This window comes from Maniola hyperantus, chromosome 20, assembly GCF_902806685.2.
Source record: "Maniola hyperantus chromosome 20, iAphHyp1.2, whole genome shotgun sequence".
Taxonomy (NCBI): Eukaryota; Metazoa; Arthropoda; class Insecta; order Lepidoptera; family Nymphalidae; genus Maniola; species Maniola hyperantus.
Window position 1 is genome coordinate 3412535 of NC_048555.1, and position 22506 is coordinate 3435040.

At 36.3% G+C, this 22506-nt stretch overlaps 1 protein-coding gene across 1 annotated transcript; it reads left to right on the plus strand.

Annotated features, from left to right (window-relative positions):
* The first annotated feature begins 427 nt into the window (after positions 1 to 427).
* Positions 428 to 20774, plus strand: LOC117992096 (uncharacterized). The gene is made up of 21 exons (XM_034979754.2): positions 428 to 695; positions 2114 to 2507; positions 3095 to 3277; positions 3983 to 4194; positions 4912 to 5137; positions 5626 to 5723; positions 5802 to 7224; positions 7320 to 7775; positions 7902 to 9167; positions 9495 to 9839; positions 10269 to 10598; positions 11033 to 11500; positions 11904 to 12476; positions 12953 to 13405; positions 13949 to 15108; positions 15862 to 16104; positions 16769 to 16859; positions 17011 to 17228; positions 18776 to 18892; positions 19522 to 19638; positions 20568 to 20774. The coding sequence occupies exons 1-21, from the start codon at positions 660 to 662 to the stop codon at positions 20613 to 20615; spliced, it is 8457 nt and encodes a 2818-aa protein (XP_034835645.1). The 5' UTR covers positions 428 to 659; the 3' UTR covers positions 20616 to 20774.
* Positions 20775 to 22506: the final 1732 nt, after the last annotated feature.

Sequence of the window (22506 nt, forward strand, 5' to 3'; positions counted from 1 at the left end):
ACAGATGAAATGGGAAACAAAGCTGGGAAATGATCTCAGACTAAAGGATCTGTAAGGATAGATCTTTCCGTATCTTTTCCGTATGTAAAAAGTACTCTGTGGATAGATCTCTATATCTCTATGGAAATGATCAATCAAAGAGTTAATAATAATGGATAACCATGGAGGTAATATTCAAACAACATTATACCAGCATTATACCTACTTTCGGACCTCGCGCATACCTAGGATCGGGGTTTCCGTTAACGTGTGGATCGGGAAATTAGCTTTGCCAACGTTGGGGCCAATGCTAATCTAATCTCTCGATCCACACGTTGGGCATACAGTGTTGGGGCCAACGTTGGAGTAAATGTATTCTGTGCAACGTGTGGAGCCGGCGTTTAGTAGGTATATTTTTATTATCTATGGGATCGTTTTTGAAGTTGAAGTGAACGGACGGAACAGACGAATCGAATACGTTGTGAAAAAAAAACATTTCAAATTGCAACGGCAAAATAACAACTGTCGAAAAATTACTAAAATTACAATAAATCACTTGTTTGCAAAACTTTTATAGACTTGTTTCTACTTTCTTATTTTATATCATGTAAAGTGTAAACAAACAGTACTCGGATTCGGAAGAAAATTAACGTGCAATTAGAAGTTAAAAAACAGAGAAAATGTTACAAAAATGGAAAATTATTCTTGCTAATTGGGTATGTTTTTATTGACTCATTAAATTAAATTTGGTATCTTATAAGTTTATAAGTACTTATTCTTTGTTATTACAATATGCGCCGTACCTCCTTGCCATCTGCAGGCCGGCCGCCAGGTGCGGTGCGTCCGAGTTGCATATGGCCAAATTTTGTAACAGCCATACAAAAAAAAACCGCAAACAACTATCCACATTCGTTCTAATAATAGGTATTATTTTTTATACTGACGAAGTGCACTACTAAAAGCAAAAAACAAGGAGTAAAAGTTTACATAGCTACTTATAATACTTTAAGCTGGAATTGTTACGAGGATACTTAGTACTTATAAAAAGCTTTCTTTTTTATAAGTACTTATCATAGGTAGTTAAAATCTATAAATAAATTAATTGAAATTTTTGCCCATGCATAAAACTCTTCAAACAACTCATTTACCAACTTATTTTATTTTACTATTATTCTTATAAGTAATAGCTGATCCCCGCGGCTTCGCCCGCGTAGATTTAGGTTTTTAAAGATCCCGTATAGCCTATGTCACTCAGGAATAATGTAGCTTTCTACTGGTGAAAGAATTTTTAAAATCGGTTCAGTAGTTCTAAAGATTACCCCCTACAAACAAACTTAACGACATTACCTCTTTATATAATATAGCTGATCCCCGCGGCTTCGCCCGCGTAGATTTAGGTTTTTAAAGATCCCGTATAGCCTATGTCACTCAGGAATAATGTAGCTTTCTACTGGTGAAAGAATTTTTAAAATCGGTTCAGTAGTTCTAAAGATTACCCCCTACAAACAAACTTAACGACATTACCTCTTTATATAATACAACGGGCCGTGCAGCAGAAATCGTAATATTTTAATTTCGCCATAACTTCAAAACCAAACGTCCAATTTTAATCATTCAAAGACCAAATATTATCTCCATAAACTGTTCTTAGTGATGAAATCATTTATTTTGATAAGGATTAATAGCATGAGTAAAATAAACGCGTTTAAATGTAGTCCAAAAAAAATTCAAGATTTTTAAATAAAAAAATGGTTGCTGTGCCTCACTCGACATAGATGGGTATAGTGTGTCGCGGACTTTTTTGTAGATATTTATAAGATCTACAATTAATTAGAACATTTTATGGTTCTATCTTTTATAGTTTAGGCAGCGTACGCAAAATAAGTAACTTTTCTGGTTGATTTTTTACACCTTGTGTCCGAAAAACCCAAATATCTTACGGAACCCTATTTTTTTCCAAAATAAAATATAGCCTATGTTACTCGTGGATAATGTAGCTTTCGAATGGTGAAAGAATTTTTAAAATCGGTCCAGTAGTTTTTGAGCCTATTCAGTACAAACAAACAAACAAACAAACAAACAAACAAAGTTTTCCTCTTTATAATATTAGTGTAGATAACTATCTTCATTTCAGATCAATTGTTACTTTGAAGAAGGTACTAAAAAAAGGTACCCAGTAACTGCAGAGTCTCTTGTGAACATTATTTCGTATTTACGAGAGAACTTCAACTTGGACGAGTCAACCTCATCTACATTAGAAGCTCACACAATACAGGAGTTTATATTGGAGAAGTATCCGGAATTCCGTTTCGAAAATGGGAACCTGGAGCCGGTAAATGAGGAGGAAACCTACATAGCTGCTTCACTCTTACTATACTTTGTGTGTGTGAACTCTAAAAACCTGGACATTAAAAAGGCAATGTGCAATGAACTTAGTTCAGCCGATCAGGAAATTATATTGAAATTCAGTAAAAGCCTAATGAATTGTAATGATATATCCTCTACAGATGTTTTGGCGGCGATTGCAGGTAAACTTATTTTTAATCTGTAGTTTGTTTTACTTAAAACATCAATGGACGACAGATGAGAGCATTTGACTGCATGAGATTCCAAAAAACCTGTCAAGTGTTAGTGGGACTTGCACATGCAAGGTTCCGTACCATTGTACAAGATATGTACAGTAGGCGGCCGAAAGTAATGTACATAGGCCTTTAGAAGGAGATAGCAGATTTGTAGTGTTGCCCCTGTTGTTGAGCTGACGAAACATCATATAGGTACGAGTGACAGAAACAACGCTCTACAAATCCGAAATGTGTCACTCTCCAGGTCTATATCTATACCCATGTAAAAAATCACGTTAATCCGTTGCACCGTTGAGTTGTGATTGAAGGACAATCACAACTCAACTTTATAATATTTTATTTCAATGCTGCTACACACAGAAGACACGCGAGCTAACCGCCCACGCCAGTCAGTTTGTGCTAAGACATCTGTTCCATACCCTGGGTATGCCATCCTCAAAGTTCCAATACCCTAGGTGGTTGCCTGGTTCGTCTTTTTGGCCAGGCCATCTCTGCTGGCAGATAGAACACTTTAGTATGATCGAAAATTCCAGAGGCCTGCGGGCAGGACGCGGCGACTGTGGCGGGATACGTCATGGTAGCGGAGACGCCGCCTGCGCTGCGCTCGCTGCACACGGAGGTGCGGCGCCTGCAGGCCGCGCTGGATGCCGAGAGGTTCGACCGCAACTATCTGCAGGAGGAGCTCACCAGACACAACTTGAGGATGGAGAAACTTGGTAAGTGAAGTATATCATAGAAACCTGCGGGCAGGACGCGGAGACTGGCGGGATGGCTTCCTGTACTGGCGCAGCGCCGCTGCCGCGTCGGAGCCGCAATTTTCAAAAAAGGAGGATCCGTATGTAATGCACGTATGTATTTTCATGATTATCACAAAGGCCTTTGATAATTTTTAGGGTTCCGTTTTTCCTTTTGAGGTATCAAAAGGAAAAACCGAACCCTTATAGGATCACTTTGTTGTCTGTCTGTCAAGAAACCTACAGGGTACTTCCCGTTGACCCAGAATTATGAAATTTGGCAGGTAGGCTTAAAGCTGACATTTGGGGGAAAATCTGAAAACCGTGAATTGTGGTTTCATCACACAAAAAAAAATTAATTGTGGTCATAAACTAATAATTAGTATTTTCCATTTTCGAAGTAAGATAAATATATCAAGTGGGGTATCATATGAAAGGTCTTCACCTGTATATTCTAAAACAGATTTTTATTTATTTTTATGCATCATAGTTTTTGAATTATCGTGCAAAATGTCGAAAAAATACGACTGTATTACGGAACCCTCGTTGCGCGAGCCTGACACGCACTTAGCCGTTTTTTTTTCATTATCGTTATCTACATACTTTCAGGTTTAAGTATAAAAATACACTTAGGTATCAGTCTTGTGTACGAACATTTCATCAGTAACTTGATATTGCTTTTCCCAGTAAAAGACAAAGAGCAGTACAAACAAGAAATAGTCATTCTAAAAGCCAAGCTGTCCACTTGTGGACAAGACGCCAGTGTCCAAGATGCTGAGGTGTCCAACAACAATACAGTCAAGCTTGTCAAACAGTTGGAGCAAGCTGAGGAGCGGCTAGTGACTGTGCAGGAGAAGTTGGATGATGTGCAGTATGAGAGAGATATGTATAAAAAAAAGGTAAGTTTCTTCTTCTTTATAGTCGTATTCCTCATTGCTGAGGGTGGTGACTTCTTTCCATTAACACCTAAATGGCAGGAGTTTTCTTGAGATAATAATGCGTTGGGAGGTCCCAGATCCTTTCGTATACAACTCCCAAAGAGAAAGAGATTTCATTTCTTAGGGTTTGCAGTTATTATCAGATGGTAGTGATAATAACCGGGACCGACGACTTAATGTGCCCTCCGAGTCACAGAGGAAACGGAAAAGGCCAAGTTTGGACCTCCAAAGTCGGTCACCCATCCAGTTACACACATGGGTCAACGTTGCTTAACAATCGCAATCGATTGATATGCGATGTAAAGGTAAGTTTAGTTAAATAAATAAAAAATCACTTTTGAAAAACTTGTGATATGTATATAGGTTAAGTTGTCCAAATGATTGTCTTTATGTTATTTATATCTTCCAACCAAGACAGCATCATACGACATCGAAAGTTAATAGTGACGTAAGTGTATTTTGCCAGACTGCTCGTGAAGTTCCAGCGAAAAATACAAGAAAGAGGGTAGTTCGCTACTGCCCATGACAGCTCGAACTTCATTTCTCGCAGCACCGCAGTCCCGTCGTGACAACGACCCGTGCAATTAGGTTGAAATATCGACAAATAAAAACATCAAATTAATCGTGGTATGGTAATGTTATCTACATTAAAATGTGTATATTATCTTTGTTTCACAGTTAGACGAACTAAAACGCGAGCGTGACAAATGGATAACAACAAGTCAGGAGGAAACATCTCGAGTATGCCAGTTAGCTGAGGAATTAGAGACGAATCGAAAAGAGGTGCAGTCGTTGCGAGAGCTTGTCACAGAACTGAGGCAGCATAATCTTCGTAACAGCGTTGATACTAGCCAACTAGAGTGTGACGAGCTTGATGCGAGCGTGAGATCCTTGCAGAATACTTGTGAGTACCCTACATAATACTTCTACGACTACCATTATACTTCATAATATGGCAGTCAGTTACCAATCTTTGGGAATCTCTGATTAAGACTGATATTATAAATGTCCTAGTGTGTCTGTCTGTTAGTCTGTTACCTTTTTCAAGCTGGACTCAAATTGCTAAACAGAGAGAGCTGAGTCATGTAAGCAGTGTTCACCGCATTAGCGGTAAACACACACTACTTTTCATCTCGGCAAAATTAAGAATTCGTGCGGGGATTCAAAAAACCTTAATCCACGTGAAATCGACAGTATAAGATAACTGTATGTATATTCGTGTCACGGAAACTAGTTGAATCAAGCAGGATATCACACAAAGAGTTTCCTGGAATAATTCAAGTTATGTACTATATAGATAAATTAAATTTTTTTGTAGGAAAATAACAATAACTATGAGTCTATCGGTATAACAATAATGCAGATCTTAACAAAAATCTTGTACTGTTTTAGCCATATGTAGCGAAGCGTGTGCCAACGTCATAGAAGTACAACTAAGCGAGGAGCGTGCCAAAATAGTTGTTTTAGAACAACAGATTAAACTCTTGCAGGTTTGTTGATATGTATTTAAAAGTTTTTCAGTAGCTGTTTTATAATTTTGCCTTTACTAAGTTTTTGATTTATATTAGGATCAATTTAATGACTTAACAAAAAAATCTGATGAAGTAAAACAAAACTTGATGGACACAATTTTTGAGAAAGACACTGACATTTTCAATTTAAAACACCGCATCAATGAAGAAATAGAAGAAAAGAATCATTTGAAATTACGCTATGATGACGAACTTACAAGATTAAACAATGAGGTTACTGAGCTTGAGCAAAGATTAAAAGGGAATGGAGAAAATTCTAGAAGAATCATTGATTCAAAGATGAAAGAAATCCAAATTTTACAAGAAGAGAAGTTATCTCTTCTACAGAGCCTAACAGACGAAACTACAAAACTTGAACACATAATACAAAAAGTACAATCAGATCTTGATGCTGAAAAATCATCAAGACTTAAAATGAGAGAAGAATATGAAAATAAAGTGATGAAACTAAATGAGAAAGTATTGAATAGAAATAATGAACTAGTTGAACTGCAAAATAAAATATGTGAAAAAGGTGAAGCAATAGAGAAATTACAATTCGATTTGAGAAAGGAAAAGGAGTTGAGAGGTGAATTAGTTAACAAATACAATAACGATGTAACAAATTTGAATACGCAAATTCAAGCGTATGAGGATGATTTGAGACGACAAAATGATGAAATTTCTCATTTAAAAGAACAAATACAAGAATGCAACATTTACAACCAACAATTGGAAAAAGACATCGAAAATCTTAGTTCTTGTCTTGCGAAATGCAAAGACGATAACAGAGTTTTAGAGGAGTGTAAGGCAAAACTACTTGTTGACATACAAAGCAGAGATTCAAAGATTGAGAATATTTATAAAGAAAAAGAAAGTCTTGAAAACGAGTACACTCAAGAAAAGAAGATGTTGCAGTACAATTTAGACGAAACAAATGCTACAGTTGAAGCTTTAAGAAATCAACTACAAAATGAAATTGAGTATAAAATTAGCGTCCAGAATGAATTACATGATTTAGAACTTAGTAATAACAAATTGACAGAAACTATAAATATCTTAAATGAACAACTAAGTTCATTAAAAATAAACTTTAATGAAACAGAACATAGTTTGATCAGCGAAAGAAAAGTTACTGCAGAATTGAAGACAATTTGTGCAAATTTAAATAAAACAGTTGAGACATTGAACAGGGATAATTCTGAGAAAGAAAATAAAATAAAGGTTATTGAAGAGTCTCTAGATGAAGCGAAAATTAAATATGATGAACAGTCTCGCGAGAAGGATAAAGTTATTGACTTGTTGAATAATAAACTAACATCTGAAATAACGAATTCACAAGGTTTAGAAAAAAGCTTTAATGTTCTTTGTACGGAAAAGGATAATTTATTAAAAGACACTAACGAAAAGCGTAATATCATCATCAACTTACGAAATGAAATTGAAAAACTATTTCACAAAGCTAAGGAATACGAAAATAGTAAGTCCAAATAGAAATGTTTAATCTCAAAATAATAATATTTTTTATAAAACTTTCAATTCTGTATTAATTGTTTTCTGATGTGTCTCTTTCAGCTATTGATCACCTTAAATACACTATTGATGAAAAAACAAATACATGTGATCATATTCAAAACAAGTATGATAAAGAAAAAACTATATTGATGACTAAATTGAACGAACTCCACAAATCACTAATAGAGCGGCGAACAGAGTCGAGTAATACGATCAAGGCCAAAGAATTACAAATAGATACCTTAAAAACGGATATCGAAATATTACAAAAAACTTTAAAACAAGAATACGAGAAATCTTCAATGATTGAAAAAGAGAAAGCAGCTCTTTTAGAGCAGTTAAATGAAACCAATATTTACAAAGCTAAATTTGAAAAAGAGTATTTCAATAAATGTGCTCATCTCAATTCCATAAGCTCTCAACTAAATGAAGAAATCTTGAGGAAAAATGCGGAAATAAGTGATTTAAAAAATCAATTAGAAATTTCAGCAAAATCCAACGAAGACAGAATTAAAGGTAGGAACTACGAATTTAAAATATTGTATACATAAATATTTATTTGTAGGGGTTTTTCTCGGAATAATGTTTCAGTAATTTAACTCTTGTTAGTTTTTAATTTATAATAGTTTCAACTTTTTTTAGAAATAAATGCCTTAAAAAGTAACCTTGATCAAGCCATACAAAACGCTAAAGATATTATCATGAAAAAAGATACAGAAAAAGAAAAACTAATCGATAAAATAAAACATATAGAATCCTTGGTTCGCCAGTCCGAAGAAGAATTGAAATCGGTTATAGAGAACAATGCTCAAATGGTGGAGGCGTTACAAAGGGAAAATATTCAATTGCACTACACTGTAGAAGAAGATAACAGTAATCATGAATTACTGATCAAAGAAAAAGACGCAATGATAGAAGGTTTAGAAACTCGGCTTAAAAGTGTTACAGATAATTTAAAGTTATTACAGAAAGAGTATGAAAAAGATAAATTCGTATGGGAAAAATTGAAAACTGAAATGCAAGACGATACAAAAGCGAAAATAAATGAGATTATTCAATACACTAATAATGTCACGTGTGCTGAATCAAAGATACGTAATTTGGAAGCTGCAGTTCATAGCTTGAACCAAGAAAAAGCTGAATTAACTGCACAAGTAGCTTCACTACGCAATACTTGCACTGAAAGTGCTCATACTAATGACAGCTTAAAAGAAAACCTATTAGCTGAAAAGGTTTTAAAAGATGCTCTAGAAAGTGAAAAACAACATTTGATTAAGGAAAAGGAGTACTTGTTACATAAAATTTCTGCAGCAGAATCTGCTTTGAAAAAAGTTACATTGGAAAAAAATTGTTTGTTGAACGAGAAAGCAATATTAGTACAAGAACTTATGGAAGAAAAATCAATTAGAAAAATAGCAGATGAAAGTAAGGGCGCCCTGTACGTTGAAAAACAACAAATATGCAATCAGTTACGAGAACTCGAGTATTTAAAAAATACCTTGTTAGAAGAAAAGGAATGTCTGACTCAACAACTAGTTGAAGAAAGACTTGCTAAGGACTTGGCTGAGCAAGAAAAGAAAAATGTTATTGAATTAAAAGATAATTTAGAAGATAAATTATCAGCAGAGACATTGCTTAAAACTGAATTGGAAAGAAAGAATGATAGTTTGGTTAGAGAATGTGCAGTGCTTAAAAAAGAAGAAGCGTTACTTACAATTGAAAAGGAGATGCTTACTAAATCTTACACCGAATTGAGGACGACACTCGATAAATTGACAATAGAAAATACTGATTTATTAGAAAACATATCAGATTTAAACAAAAAGTTGGATACAGAAATTGCTGCTAAGATAGAGGAAATAGAAAATTTGGCGGTCAACAATGAACGCTTAAATGCTGATTATAATGGTATGTATTTTGTGTTGAAAAATTCTTGTTTGTCACTGCCCTTAAGAACATTAAAAGTCTTCATGATTAGACAGTTTAGTACTGAAATGATGCGTCAATTATTTGGTCAACAAACAATTGTGACGTAAAAAAAGGCCTAAAATAATTTGGGTTGACTTTCATTTCAAGTAGCTTTTCATCATGGTTTGTGAGATCATGATTTTTACCAACATATTTGCTAAGTCGTGTTGTTGATAATTAAAAAAAACTAGAGTTCAGTTGAATATGGCTATTAAAAATAAGTTAATTTGAATTTAAAGATACAATTATGGCATGTTTTTATTTCAGCTCTTAAAGAAAATAACGAAAATCTACGCACGATTTTAAATAACGGAATAAGCAAAGTTTTTGATAAAATGAACAGCGATAACACCTGTAAAGACCTCTTGAGTAAATATGATAATGTTCTAACTCCCAATGCCAGCGATATAGACAAATGTAATGTCGTTTTCAAGATTATTTATAATTTAGTTTCCGAACTAACGTTGAAGAAGAATTTAGAGAAGGCATTGGAAAAAGAAAGTACGGCCGTCAAAGAAATATCAGACATGGTCAAACAAAAGGAGATACAAGTTACACAACTTCAGGACGAAGTTCAGGTTTTGGAAAAGTCTGTTAACGATTCTAAAGTTGGTAAGTTTTAAACGAAAAGATAAAAAAAACTTAATAAATCCGAAATTAGTTTCGAATGTTCATTCGGTTTTTATATATTTGTAGAATCATTTTTAGTGTAACGTTTTCGTTATAATATTATAAAACTAGCTTATGCTTGCGACTTGGTCCGCGTTGACTACACAAAATCCAAACCCCTATTTTACTCCCTTAGGGGTTGAATTTTCAAAAATCCTTTCTTGGCGGATATCTACGTCATAATAGCGATCTGCATACCCAGCCCGATCCGTCCAGTAGTTTGAGCTGTGCGTTGATAGATCGCCAGTCAGCTTTTCATGTTATATACGTAGATGTTTCTTAACTTTATTTTCGTGTATACTGTATAGTCTATACTTATTATTATTATGTAGACTTATATCATAACACCAAAATTGTAAATCATTTTCCCAGATTTGAGAAAACAAAACGAAAAGCACAACACAACGTTAGAGACGAAAGCAAGGGACATTCAACAACTGCAGCTTGAAAATCAAACTCTACGAAATGAATTAAATGACGTCAAAATACAGTTAGACGTTAAAGTTCACTCCCTCAAAGACAAATTGATCGACAATGAGAATTTGACCGACAAACTGAAGAAAACTTACGAATGCCAAATTGATAACTTGAATATGATGATTACGAAATTAACGAATTATTTGAAAGAGAAAACCGCGGAACTGGAGACTTTGAGAAATGAGAAAGAAAGGTTACAACATGTTATAAAAGACAACAATGCAGGTAAGTTCAAAGTAAAGTTCAAAGCCATATCATATGGGAAAGTAGTATTTCATTAATTTTGTTAGTTATTTCATACTCTTCTACTTTCTAGTTCTAATAGGTTAGATTTTACTGTACCTGCTACATATATGGAGTATGGATACATTTTTTACAGCTAGTTATACTTCAAGAAAATTAATAATATTTTATCTTGATACAATACTATGCTGTAGATTTTATTTTATTCTGATACTGACGGATAATCAAGTAAAGAAACTAGTGACTATGTGGATCATACGAATTTCCCTGTATAAATTTAAAATATAGCAAGGTATTTCTGTGCCAATTTTCATCAAAATCGGTTTAGTGGTTTAGCCGTGGTAACACACTGTTTTTTAACTATTTTGTAAGTGTATAAAACATATATTGTATTTACATGACCTATGAAATTTTAGCCATCAAATCTTTAGAGGAGGATCTAAGATCTCAAAAACAAAATCAAGAAAAACTCATAAACGACTTTGAATCCGAAAGACTTGTATTGAAAAACATGGTTACTGTAACAGAGTCAGTCATGGAAGACCAAAAAGTTAGCCTTAACAAAATAATAGATGAATATACAAAAGCAAATCAGATTTTAGAAGGAGAAATAAGCAATTTAAAACATACTATTGAAATTGAAAGGAAAGATGCCGAAATTAAGTTACAAGATAAAGAAGACGCGTTTAAAACTTTATTCAAAGAACTTTCTGATTTGCGTAAAGAAAAAGATGATATTAAAAATGAAATGGTATCTGAGAAAAAAACGTTTGAGCAGAGAATTGCTAAGTTAATCGAAGAGGTATCAGAGAAAACAAGTAGAATAGAAATTTTGACGCTTGAAAATAATGAGGTTCGTGAGAAATTGAATGAACAAAGTGAAGGTAGGTCATATTACTATGACGTTTTAGATTGAAGACTGAAATTCGAAAAGTCGTAGGCTTAAAATCTCATCTGTTTTACTTTTTCTGCCTTGCTAACACTAGCTGTACGCAGAGTAAGGAAAGATATTTAGTCTACCTAGAACTTGCCTATTCCATTAGACCAGATTTAGGACAATTTATAAATTATTATTATTAGCAATTATTAGTGTTGCAATGCGGCTCGTACACCACCGCGTACGTTAATCCATCAACCATCACGCAATCGGTCAATCACAATGGTACAAAGTTTGTCAGATGTAAAATCGCAGTCAGATGAAAGATATCTACATAACATAAGTAACAATCAGACAGACAGACAAACATTAGGTTTTAGCATTTTATAAGTATCATGTTTATTTTCTAGGTATAAGTTCATTAGAAGAACAAAATAACGAATGGAAGATCAAAAGTGACACTATGGAAGTTGAATTTGGTGACAAAGTCAAAAAGCTACGAGACGATTTGGACAAACAGTGTAAATGTACACACGAATTAGAAGTTTTACTCAAAAATAAACAAACAGAAAACGTCAGATTACTTGAAAATATTAACAAACTTAAAATTGAGATTGCTGATTTGGAAAAAGAGAAGCTAAATATCGAGAATGAAAAAGCGAATCTGAGTAAAGAATTAATCGACAATATGAATAAATTCAAAATTGACATTACCAGTTTGGAAAAAGAAAAGTTAAAAACTGAAAATGAAAAATCAAATTTATGTGAAGAATTAACTGACAGTATAAATAAATTTAAAATTGAAATCGCTGATTTGGAAAAAGAAAAGCAGAAAATAGAAAATGAAAATGCAAATCTTTATAAAGAAATCGAAGAATTAAATGTATGCTCGAAAAAACTAGAAGAACAAAACAATATGTTATTAAAACAATCAAACAACCAAATCGCAGAACTAAATAGAGCAAACGAAGATCTAAATACAAGTATGTTACAGAGGATTTTTTATTTCTATTTTAAAGTACTCTATAAATAGCTTGTGATTTTAGCAGTCTATGTAGATTTATTCATCTATTTCCTAATTGTTTTTCTTTTTCCCAGTTCCGTATATAATATGCTATAATATTATGATGTCATAATACAAATCCAACATGGCGGACATGAGAAAATTAAAACATGAAAATAAGTCTTTAAAGTAGGATCAAATAACAGATCATCTTATTCAAGATCAAAATCAAATTATTCGTATCGCATAGATTTAGAAACATTCATCGTTATCGTAATCGGTAGCAAATTCTGCTCCTTGATTGGCTGTGAAAAAATGTGAACAGCGAATCAACCAATCAAAGGGCAGAATTTGCTGTCGATTACGATAACGATAACGATAAATACGTTTTTTTTTTACAATCGGGGGGCACGAATGTTTTTTCTAGTTTATCCAATTTTATGCATTTTATTACAGAAATTATAGAGTTGGAAAATCGTTGCCAATTAGAAGTACAAAAGCTTGAAGAGCAAGCTAAAGAAAAAGTGAATCTAACCAACAAATGTTCTATTCTTGAAGAATTTCAGTCCAAAGCAGAAGCAGAATTGGAATCGCGTCAAAAAGAAATAAACACTCTTCAAGATGAAGTAAAGGCCTTAAAAACTAAAATAGAACAAGAAACGAGTGAAAAAGACAGAATAATTGATAAGCTAAAGGAAGAAAAGGATGGAACTATAAAGGATTTATATAAAGAATTAATATCAGAAAAGGAATCTTTGGCAGTTGCGACGAAACTTGTCGATATTAAAGAATCCGAAATTCAAGAGTTGAGGAAAAAGTTGGACGAAATGCAACAGAATGGAGAAGCTATTAACATTTTGAAAAATGAAAACGAAAAATTAATTAAAGTTATTGGACAAAGAGAGACGCGTGAGTTTATATTGCCGTTTCATTTGCTTATGAAAATAGGGAATCGCGCGAAAGTTCGAAAATTAAGCAACTGTTTATTAAATACACCACTTTGCATGACGTCATTTATATGTAAAAAATTGAGGTAGGCAACATGTTGCTGAATTTAAGTAAAAAACAAAGTTTTCAATCAAAAACCATATAAAATTTTAATATCAAAAATAAAACAAGTTAATGTTTTCTTTGTGTCATGTATAAGTAGTATAAATAGTTGTAATTATGTTTTACTTGTAATTACATTGTATTATCAAATTATTCATGTGAATAAATAAGGTTACAATTTAATTGTACTAATTATTTTTATTCTTCAATTTCACACAATTTCAGATCCCAAATTAATTAGCCTTTAAAATAAACATTGCTATAAAAATCAGTTAAATAGTTCAAAGCCAATAAAAGATTTATTCATTGCATATAAATGACGTCACAGCGTGCAGCATAGCGTTTGTGACGCAATCAACAGTAAAATAGTTGGTCGATGTTCAATAAAAGAATTGTTTTCAGTTGCCGTTGCCAGTCACGAAAATTCGAGTCCACAATACCACAGACAAGAGCACCACCTGCAGCATCAGGTAGATACCACTTCCACAGACTACTCCTCTATGGAGAGCTATAAGACCATCTCTGACCTCGAAAAAATCATACAGGACAAAAACCGGACGATAACCACCCTTCAAAGCGATATCACATACCTGAAATCTCTCGTGGCCGAATCAGAAAACAAATACCTCGACGCAGCCAAGGATTTAGAATTGAGCAAGGAGAACTGCCAACAGTTGTCAAGTCAACTCAAAAAAATCGTCCATCTCAAGAACGAAGAAATCGCGGACCTCAAAAAGCAAGTCACCAAAATGAGCGCAACCGAAAATCGCGCATCGCAAATAATCAAAGTCTCCGCCAAGTATCAGGCGATCATATTAAAGAGGATAGCAGAAATCAAGTCCAATACTGTCTTGAAGGAACTGACGAATTTCGGAAACACAAATTGTGACAGCGATCTACGGAAAAGCTTAACTGCAGGATCGATCACTATGGAGGACCTAGAGAACTTCCTCGAAACGACCGAGAGACACATACGACGCTGCTCCGAAAAACAAGTCGCATTCCAAAAAGAGAGGGATAGATTGATCGAAGTGAACAGGATTAACGAATCCGAAATAATTAATACCAGGAAGTTCCTAACTGAGCTTTCAGTTAGCATAAAGACGTTCAATTCTGTTAAGGAATTGTACACGCAAAAGTTGAGTCGTGTTGTGTCCATACAAAGAACCGTCAGGCGGGAGATTTTGAGTCTAGACGGGCGTATAACAGATGCAGCTATGGGGAAGCTAGAAAGGGGGTATTCTGCAGTAATGCAGGATTTGTTAGAATGTACAATGAATTTTGAGAGATGGGTAGAACGCTGCGTATCAAGGACGATATCTTCGGAGAAGGTTAAGCAAGCGTTCACAACAGAGGCCGAGCGCGCTTCCCTTTCTTCTGGAAGTTTCCAGAACGCGGGGTTAGAAATTCAGTTAGACGAGTTACAGACATCGTTCCAGAAGATTATGGAAGAAGTCGCGCGCGCTCAAAAGGGAGAAGGCGCTAAAGATGCCCAATCAGTAACAGTGATGGAAGTTCGTGCGGAATACGAAGACAAACTTAACAGGATGAAGGCGAAAATGGTCAGTATTCTCCCTATACTGTTCTTGATTCTTGCCTATCAAATTGTTTGGTGGTTCTACTTGCAAACGGATTCTTGGTGATTGACGTGTGCTTTTTTTTTTATTTCGACTTGTGAAGTCTTTATTTATTAAATAAAGTAATGTTTTAATGAATGCTTTTTGTTTTATTTCTGTTTATTTTGTTTGAGTGTTCATTAAAACATAGAAATTAGTATTGCTTAAAAACAATCTACATCGGAAAGGTAATTAGTGTTTTTATGTACAGAAAAGCATGTTGCACGAACTTTTTTTGCGTTTATGGTTTCTTATTGAAGCATGCTGGAAATATTTTGCATGTGGCTTTTTTTCCTATTCTATACTTTATTCGTGGAAAGAAGTTTAGTTAGCGCTCTCTCTGTTACATAATCCCATACAAATTATAGAGATAAAAATCTCAGTGGACGTTAACCATTTTGTGTCACTAACCAATCACAAACATGTTTTCAAAAAACATCCGAAATTTCAGTTCGAAAATGATTTCAAAAAACATTCGAAATTTCAATTCGAAAATGTTTTCAAAAAACATTCGGAATTCAATTCGAGGACATGGTTTCGTTTGTGATTGATTGGTGGCTCAAAATGGTTAACGCCCACTGATATTTTTCTCTGTCATTTGTATGGGATTACGTAAAAAGAGAGTGCTATACTAACTTTTTCCCATGAATAGAATATAGTACTCTCATTTTTTTGTCTGACACTATGAAATGTTTTCAGAAACAACTATACCAGGAGCAAATACAAAAATTCAAAGAAAAAGAGAATGAAGAGATGAAAAGGTTGGAGGAAGAGTTAAAAAGGACTCGGAGCAAATTGCGAGAGTGCGAGGAACATATTAAGGCACTGACCACTGAGCTGTGGAGGGTTGGAGAGAAGTACCTCATGCAAAAGGGCGAGGCTGATTGGCTGAGGAAGAAGCAGCGATCTGGCTCGCTTATGTCTTTGCAACATGTGCATTCGGTAAGCATTTTGGTATTTTTACAGGTTTGCCGGAAACGTTGCTCCGTTGCGACGTGATTGAAGGACAAACCAACAAACAAACACTTTATCGCATTTATAATATGGGTACTGATTATGTTTTGAAGTGAAAACTTCTTTAGTCTAGTTTCATCGATTTTGGATTGGGTTAAAACTTCAAGGTTTCAAAATTTATTCCTTAACACAACCCATTAAGGTTCAAATTTTTATTCAAATGTCAATTAGCAATGTTTAAGTTTTCACTTTTGTCGGCAGACCCCTCTTACTGCCAATTTTTTATAGTAGCGACTGGTCGAGATGACAATCGAGATGGAGACGCCTCGCACAGCCTCCGCGCTAACCCGGTGCGGGATTTGTTTTCAAATTTCAATAAAAAACAATAAAATAAAATAAAATTTCAGTCCGATCCGTCCAGTAGTTTGAGCTGTGTGTTGATATCTATCTATCGTCGTTGGTATATATCAGTCAGTCAGCTTTTCCTTTTATACTATATATAGATATAGATTTCTCGGATCACGTGACTAAGTTACTTATACCTTCTGGTTTATATCATGTCGAGGTCCAGTGGAAATATGTAATTAGATCGGATGGGGTACCAGGTAAGGGGTAATGAACGAAGCGAATTAATTGTAATATTTATTTTCAGTCGGGCCTCGTCCCTCCGGCGGAGGAGTGCGGGCGGCAATCCGACACGCACTCCCTGCGTTCTCTGCCCGTCAACACTAATAATGCAAAGGGTAAGTTTTCTGTGATCTCCAATAAAAATATGTATTTTTTATTCATAGTTATTGTAATTTTAGCGTTCAAACCACCAATCAAAACTTTTTAGTTGAATTACATACATACTACATACGTTTGGAATACCATAGATAATACTTTTTTTATTAGGCGGTCGTGGCTTGCACATGTCCGACGAGGAAGGCGAGGTGTTTGACAACCGCTGGCTGCAAGAGTTGTCCGCCACGCCGCGCCGCGAGACCGAGGCGCCGCCCGGACATCGCATCTCGGAGCTTCAGTACCGCAACTCGCTGTGTCCGCCGCACCTCAAGAGCTCCTACCCCGCTGAGACGCAGTTCGCGCCCGCCATACACGAGGAAGACATCAAGGTGAGACTAGAGCGCATATAGCGAGGCGCCGCCCGGACATCGCATCTCGGAGCTTCAGTACCGCAACTCGCTGTGTCCGCCGCACCTCAAGAGCTCCTACCCCGCTGAGACGCAGTTCGCGCCCGCCATACACGAGGAAGACATCAAGGTGAGACTAGAGCGCATATAGCGAGGCGCCGCCCGGACATCGCATCTTGAAGCTTCAGTACCTGAACCAAAGCCAAAAATCTGAGTGGGCGTTAACCATTACTACTCACAAATATACATAACTAATGACAAATATGTTTTCAAAAACATTCGATATTCAATTCGAAGATGTTTTCAAAAAACATTCGAAATTCAATTTGGAAACATAAAAGTAAAACATTCGAAATTCAATTCGAAAATGTTTATAAAACAGATAAATAGGGGGCGACTGCAGGGGGTGCGGAAGGAAACCACATTTCCTTAACCTAATTTTATTTTTAATAATTTACATATTATATTATACTAACTCTTATTATAAAAATTATCCTAATTGCTCCGCCGATTTGTGGCGGAGGCTTCTATGTCTAGTTGTGATGTGTGAACCCAGTCCTCGCGCACGGTGTCATTTTCCGCGGCGACTGTGGGAACGCAGTAAGCAGGCACGTCTAGCGTTGCGGCCTGACTATGCCTGCGTAACAAAACATTCGAAATTCAATTTGGAAACATAGTTTCGTTTGTGATTGGTCGGTGCGTTAAAATGCCCATACAAATAAATACAACAACATACATACACATCGCTAGACTAACTTGTTTCCGTGGATAGAGTATAGTATTTTTTACTTGATGTACTTACTGTATAGAACACAGTTTAGCAGAGAATTCACGTTCATAAACAATACGGGTATTTCCGGAATATATTGATTTTAATATTTTATCATCAAGTTTGTTATCTATTTAATCTCTTAGGACCGGACGTGTAAAATATTATCTTGCAAATATTATCTTTTTAATTTTTTACACAAACCTGGGATTCCCCTATTTATTGTGTTGCCATCAACTAATAATCGAAATTTACTATTATTTTGAGCTTTTGATTGTCATAAACAGCAATTTTGCGACTAAGCTAATAACTTTAATGTTTCGATATATACTTTTAAGGGTTTCATACCCGAATGGTGCCAACAGCCAACGGGGCCCTATTACATACTAAGCCTGCGCTTCTGTCCGTCCGTCTGTCTGTCTGACAGCGGACCGTATCTCGTGAACTGTAATAGTTAGAGAGTTGAAATTTTCACAGAATCTCTATTTCTATTGACTTGGAGTCCAAGCATAGACGTTGCTTGGTACCTACAACATTAATTCACTATGACCCTGCAGCATCAGGATTGAGGAGTTGGATCCAGAAAATTTTATGGGACCATTACGGAAACATCCTCTGTTGATTAAAAATAATAATTTGCAAATCGATCCAGAAACCTCGAAAAAATCGGTGTACAGCACTGCCATAAAAATAAATTAAAAAGTGTTACTACTTGACCGATTTTTTCGGTATTTTTAAGGTTCTGTTATTTATTTTTCAGTTTACCGGGCCGAGTATGTCGCTGGGCGGGAAGCAGAGGAAGGAGGTTGGCATCACCGCGTACAAGAAGCCTGGGCCGCCCACTCCGAGCAAGCAAGCGGGCCGATTGTCTGCTACGGTAAATATCCATACTGATGCATCATCATCATCGTCAACTGATAGCCATCCACTGCTAGATATATTTTTTAATATAATAATTATAATAAAAATAACGAGCACACGAGCATACGGGTCACCTAATGTTAAGTAATTACCACCGCCCATCAACATTTGCAGCATCAGAGGTAGGTTAGCCCTTTACTATGATCACACCTGATGGTAAGTGATGATGCAGTCTAACATGGCAGGAGCTAACTTGAAAGGGGAGTGGCGGTTTTTAGGGTTCCGTATTATTAAACTCGTCACCGTCACCCGTGCACCTTATCGGTTTCTACACGGCATTGTACCGCTACGCTAAATACAGCTTGGCGGCACGGTTTCGCCTGTTGAATGGTAACTAGCCATGGCCGAAGTTTCCCAATAAATTCCCCAATTTGCCCCTGCCGGGAAACGAGCCCAAGCCATTCCATATATAAGACCACAGTGCTCACCACTGCGCCAGGGAGGTTTTCAAAGTCCCTGGGACTCGTTTGATGTCGTCTGTCCAATTAGTGGGAATAGTGGGATAGTGCCCATACTATTCTCTATTATAAAGAGTTCCAGCGGGATATTTAAAAACCTAAGTCCAATTTTTCTCTTCATATACAGGATTCTGAACTGCGCGAGTCTTTACGCATCGAGGCCGACCCGTCCGCTTCGCGCAAGACTAGCACTCCCTCCCGGCTCCGCTCGCTCTTCCGATCCAACAAGAACGATACTGTTGAAGTGAGTTTTTCGGGTTCCGTACGCGACGGGTGCCAACTGGATCCTATTACTAAGCCTCCGCTGTCAGTCCGTCTGTCAGCGGGCTATATTTCATGAACCACAATAGTAGAGAGTTGAAATTTTCATTTCTGGATGTGTATTTCTACTGTCGAAGCTGTGATAATCGGTTAAACTGTTGGGCCGTGAAAAGCTAGCAGACAGACAGACAGATAGACACACTTTCGCATTTATAATATTAGTATGGATTTAATTTAGCTGTAGATTATATTTATTAAATAGTGGTTAATGTTAAAAGTTTGTAATGTAGGTAGCTTATTGTTAACACAATCGGAGACTTACGTAATGCTGTATATGCCTATAATTGATGATTGTAGTAGGACTGGAATTGTTTGTGACATGTTTTTAATATTTGTGAATGTTGTTACAATTTATCGTTGGCATATCTAATAAAAAAAAAAAAAAAAGCTGTGATAGCCTAGTGGTTAGGACGTCCGCCTTCTAATCGGAGGTCGGGGGTTCGATCCTGGGCACGCACCTCTAACTTTTCGGAGCTATGTGCGTTTTAATTAATTAAATATCACTTGCTTTAACGGTGAAGGAAAACATCGTGAGGAAACCTGCATGCCTGAGAGTTCTCCATAATGTTCTCAACGGCCTGTGAAGTCTACCAAACCGCACATGGCCAGCGTGGTAGACTATGGCCAAAACCCTTCTCACTCTGAGAGGAGACCCGTGCTCTGTAGTGAGCCGGTGATGGGTTGATCATGATGATGATGTTGTCGTTAGAATTACACATCCACATAGGTACCTATATAGTTCGTACAAAATGACTCCTCACTAAGCAATATGTTATAGCCTACTTTGACCGTGAACCTGAAGACTTGGAGATTGTGAGAGGCCGATATTAATTTTTTGTTATTTATTCACAGGGCACCCCGCGCAGTCGCAGACTAAGCAATATGTTTAGAAAGAAGTAACCTGTTCCCACCGCCTAGTTATTTTTAATATTGCATTTATTGAACAGAACCAAATGGTTCTTTCATAAATTTTATTATTTAATTTATTTTTTTGAACTAGGTATATAAAAATAGAGATAGTAGGTCCTTATAATGCTAATTAAAGAACTTGAATCTTAATTTACTTGCATTTTATTTATTCATCTTTACTACCGGCTTGGCTAAAGGCGTATCCACATAAAGGAAGGCGTTCACCATACTCATCCGCGGAAAGAAGTTAGTATAGCGCTCTCTCTGTTACGTTATCCCATACAAATGATAGAGACAAAAATCTCAGTGGGAGCTAACCATTTTGTGTCACCAACCAATCACAAACAAAACTATGTTTTCTAATTGAATTTCAATGTTTTTTTGAAAAAATAATCGAATTGGGTATCATTGGAAAACATGTTTGTGATTGGTTGGTGGCACAAAATAGTTAACGCTCACTGAGATTTTGCTCTCTATTATTTTTATGGGAGCACTATACTAACTTCTTTCCCTGGATAAAGTAAGATGGATCGGACTGCAACGGCGCGGCGGCATTTTGTATGTACGCGACAGGTCGAGACGGCAATCGGGGAGGGAACGCCCCGAATATCCCCCGCATTCATCCGGTAGGGCGAACGCGGGTGACGTGTGGGTGTGCGCGGCGTCCCCCTTCCTCATACCCCGATTGGCATCTGTCGCGGACTATAGGAATCGCTGAATGTGTTGCTGATCGCAAATCTCGAGAACAGCTGAACCGATTCCGCTAATTCTTTTTTTATAATATTCCTCGAAGTACGAGGATGGTTCTTACGGAGAGAATTTTTTTTTAAAAATCCTGAAAAAGAATCGACTGTTAGGCGGTACGAAGTTCGCCGGGGCAGCTAGTTTCATATAAAATGGCCTAGGCGGATTTTTGCTTTGCAACGCAGCCCGACATAGGTATTTTACCTACGCATTCTATACATTTCCTATGCATTTCGTAAACACCCAGTGTGCTATTATGTTTGTCTGTCTATCATCTAGTAATGCATAAAGACAGAAACAAATTATCAGACGCGGCTGACGGATGCCTTCGTTAGCTGTGGCTTATACGAGTAGGTCTCTAGATAATACTAATACACTGAACTGTGCACACTGTCGGACCTAAGTCGTGGACGTATGTACGCGACAGGTTGAAATGGCAACCGGGGAGGGAACGCCCCGCACACCCGCACAGCCTCCGCGCTAACCCAGTGCGGGTGTGCGGTGCGTCCCCCGTTTCGTGTCCGGATTGCCATCTCATTAAAAAAAACTGCCAAACAAACAAATACACTTTCGCATCAGCAATGCGAAAGTGTTTGTTTGTTGGTTTATTAGTTTGTCCTTCAATCACATCGCAACGGAGGCATGGGTATAGTCAAAAGACATAGGCTACTTTTTATCCCGGAAAACCAAAGAGTTTACCACGGGATTGTTAAAAACCTAAATCCACACGAACGAAGTTGCGGGCGTCAGTAGTTTATAATAAGAAGTATTGATTACACAATTGTGGCTAATTCCGTTGTACAAAATCTCTTAACTAAACTAAAATGGCACGTCTAAATCTATTGCTATCCCTTGTATAATGTTGCTTGTGGAAAAGGATAGCACTAGATGTAGACCTGTTAATTTAGTTTAGTTTAGAGATTGTGTACAAGAGAATCGGCCCCATGGCCTCTATGTTTAAATTTAAAAACTCATTATATTATTTAGCGGTAGCCTATTAACAAAGTGCCTCTCTTGTGGGGCTTTCTAAGAAAGGAAACAGTGGCCCCTGTTCTACTGGAATACACGTGCAAGTTAGCGATATGGTTACTGGGTAGGTACTTGCAACATAGTAGTACCCTATATACATCCTACTCTA

Excerpts from the sequence above, each read along its gene's own strand:
- LOC117992096 (XM_034979754.2), top strand. The coding sequence starts at position 660 with ATGTTACAAAAATGGAAAATTATTCTTGCTAATTGG. Across the intron at positions 16,105-16,768 it reads CTTTGCAACATGTGCATTCG|TCGGGCCTCGTCCCTCCGGC; the intron begins GTAAGCATTTTG and ends ATTTATTTTCAG. Across the intron at positions 18,893-19,521 it reads CGGGCCGATTGTCTGCTACG|GATTCTGAACTGCGCGAGTC; the intron begins GTAAATATCCAT and ends CTTCATATACAG.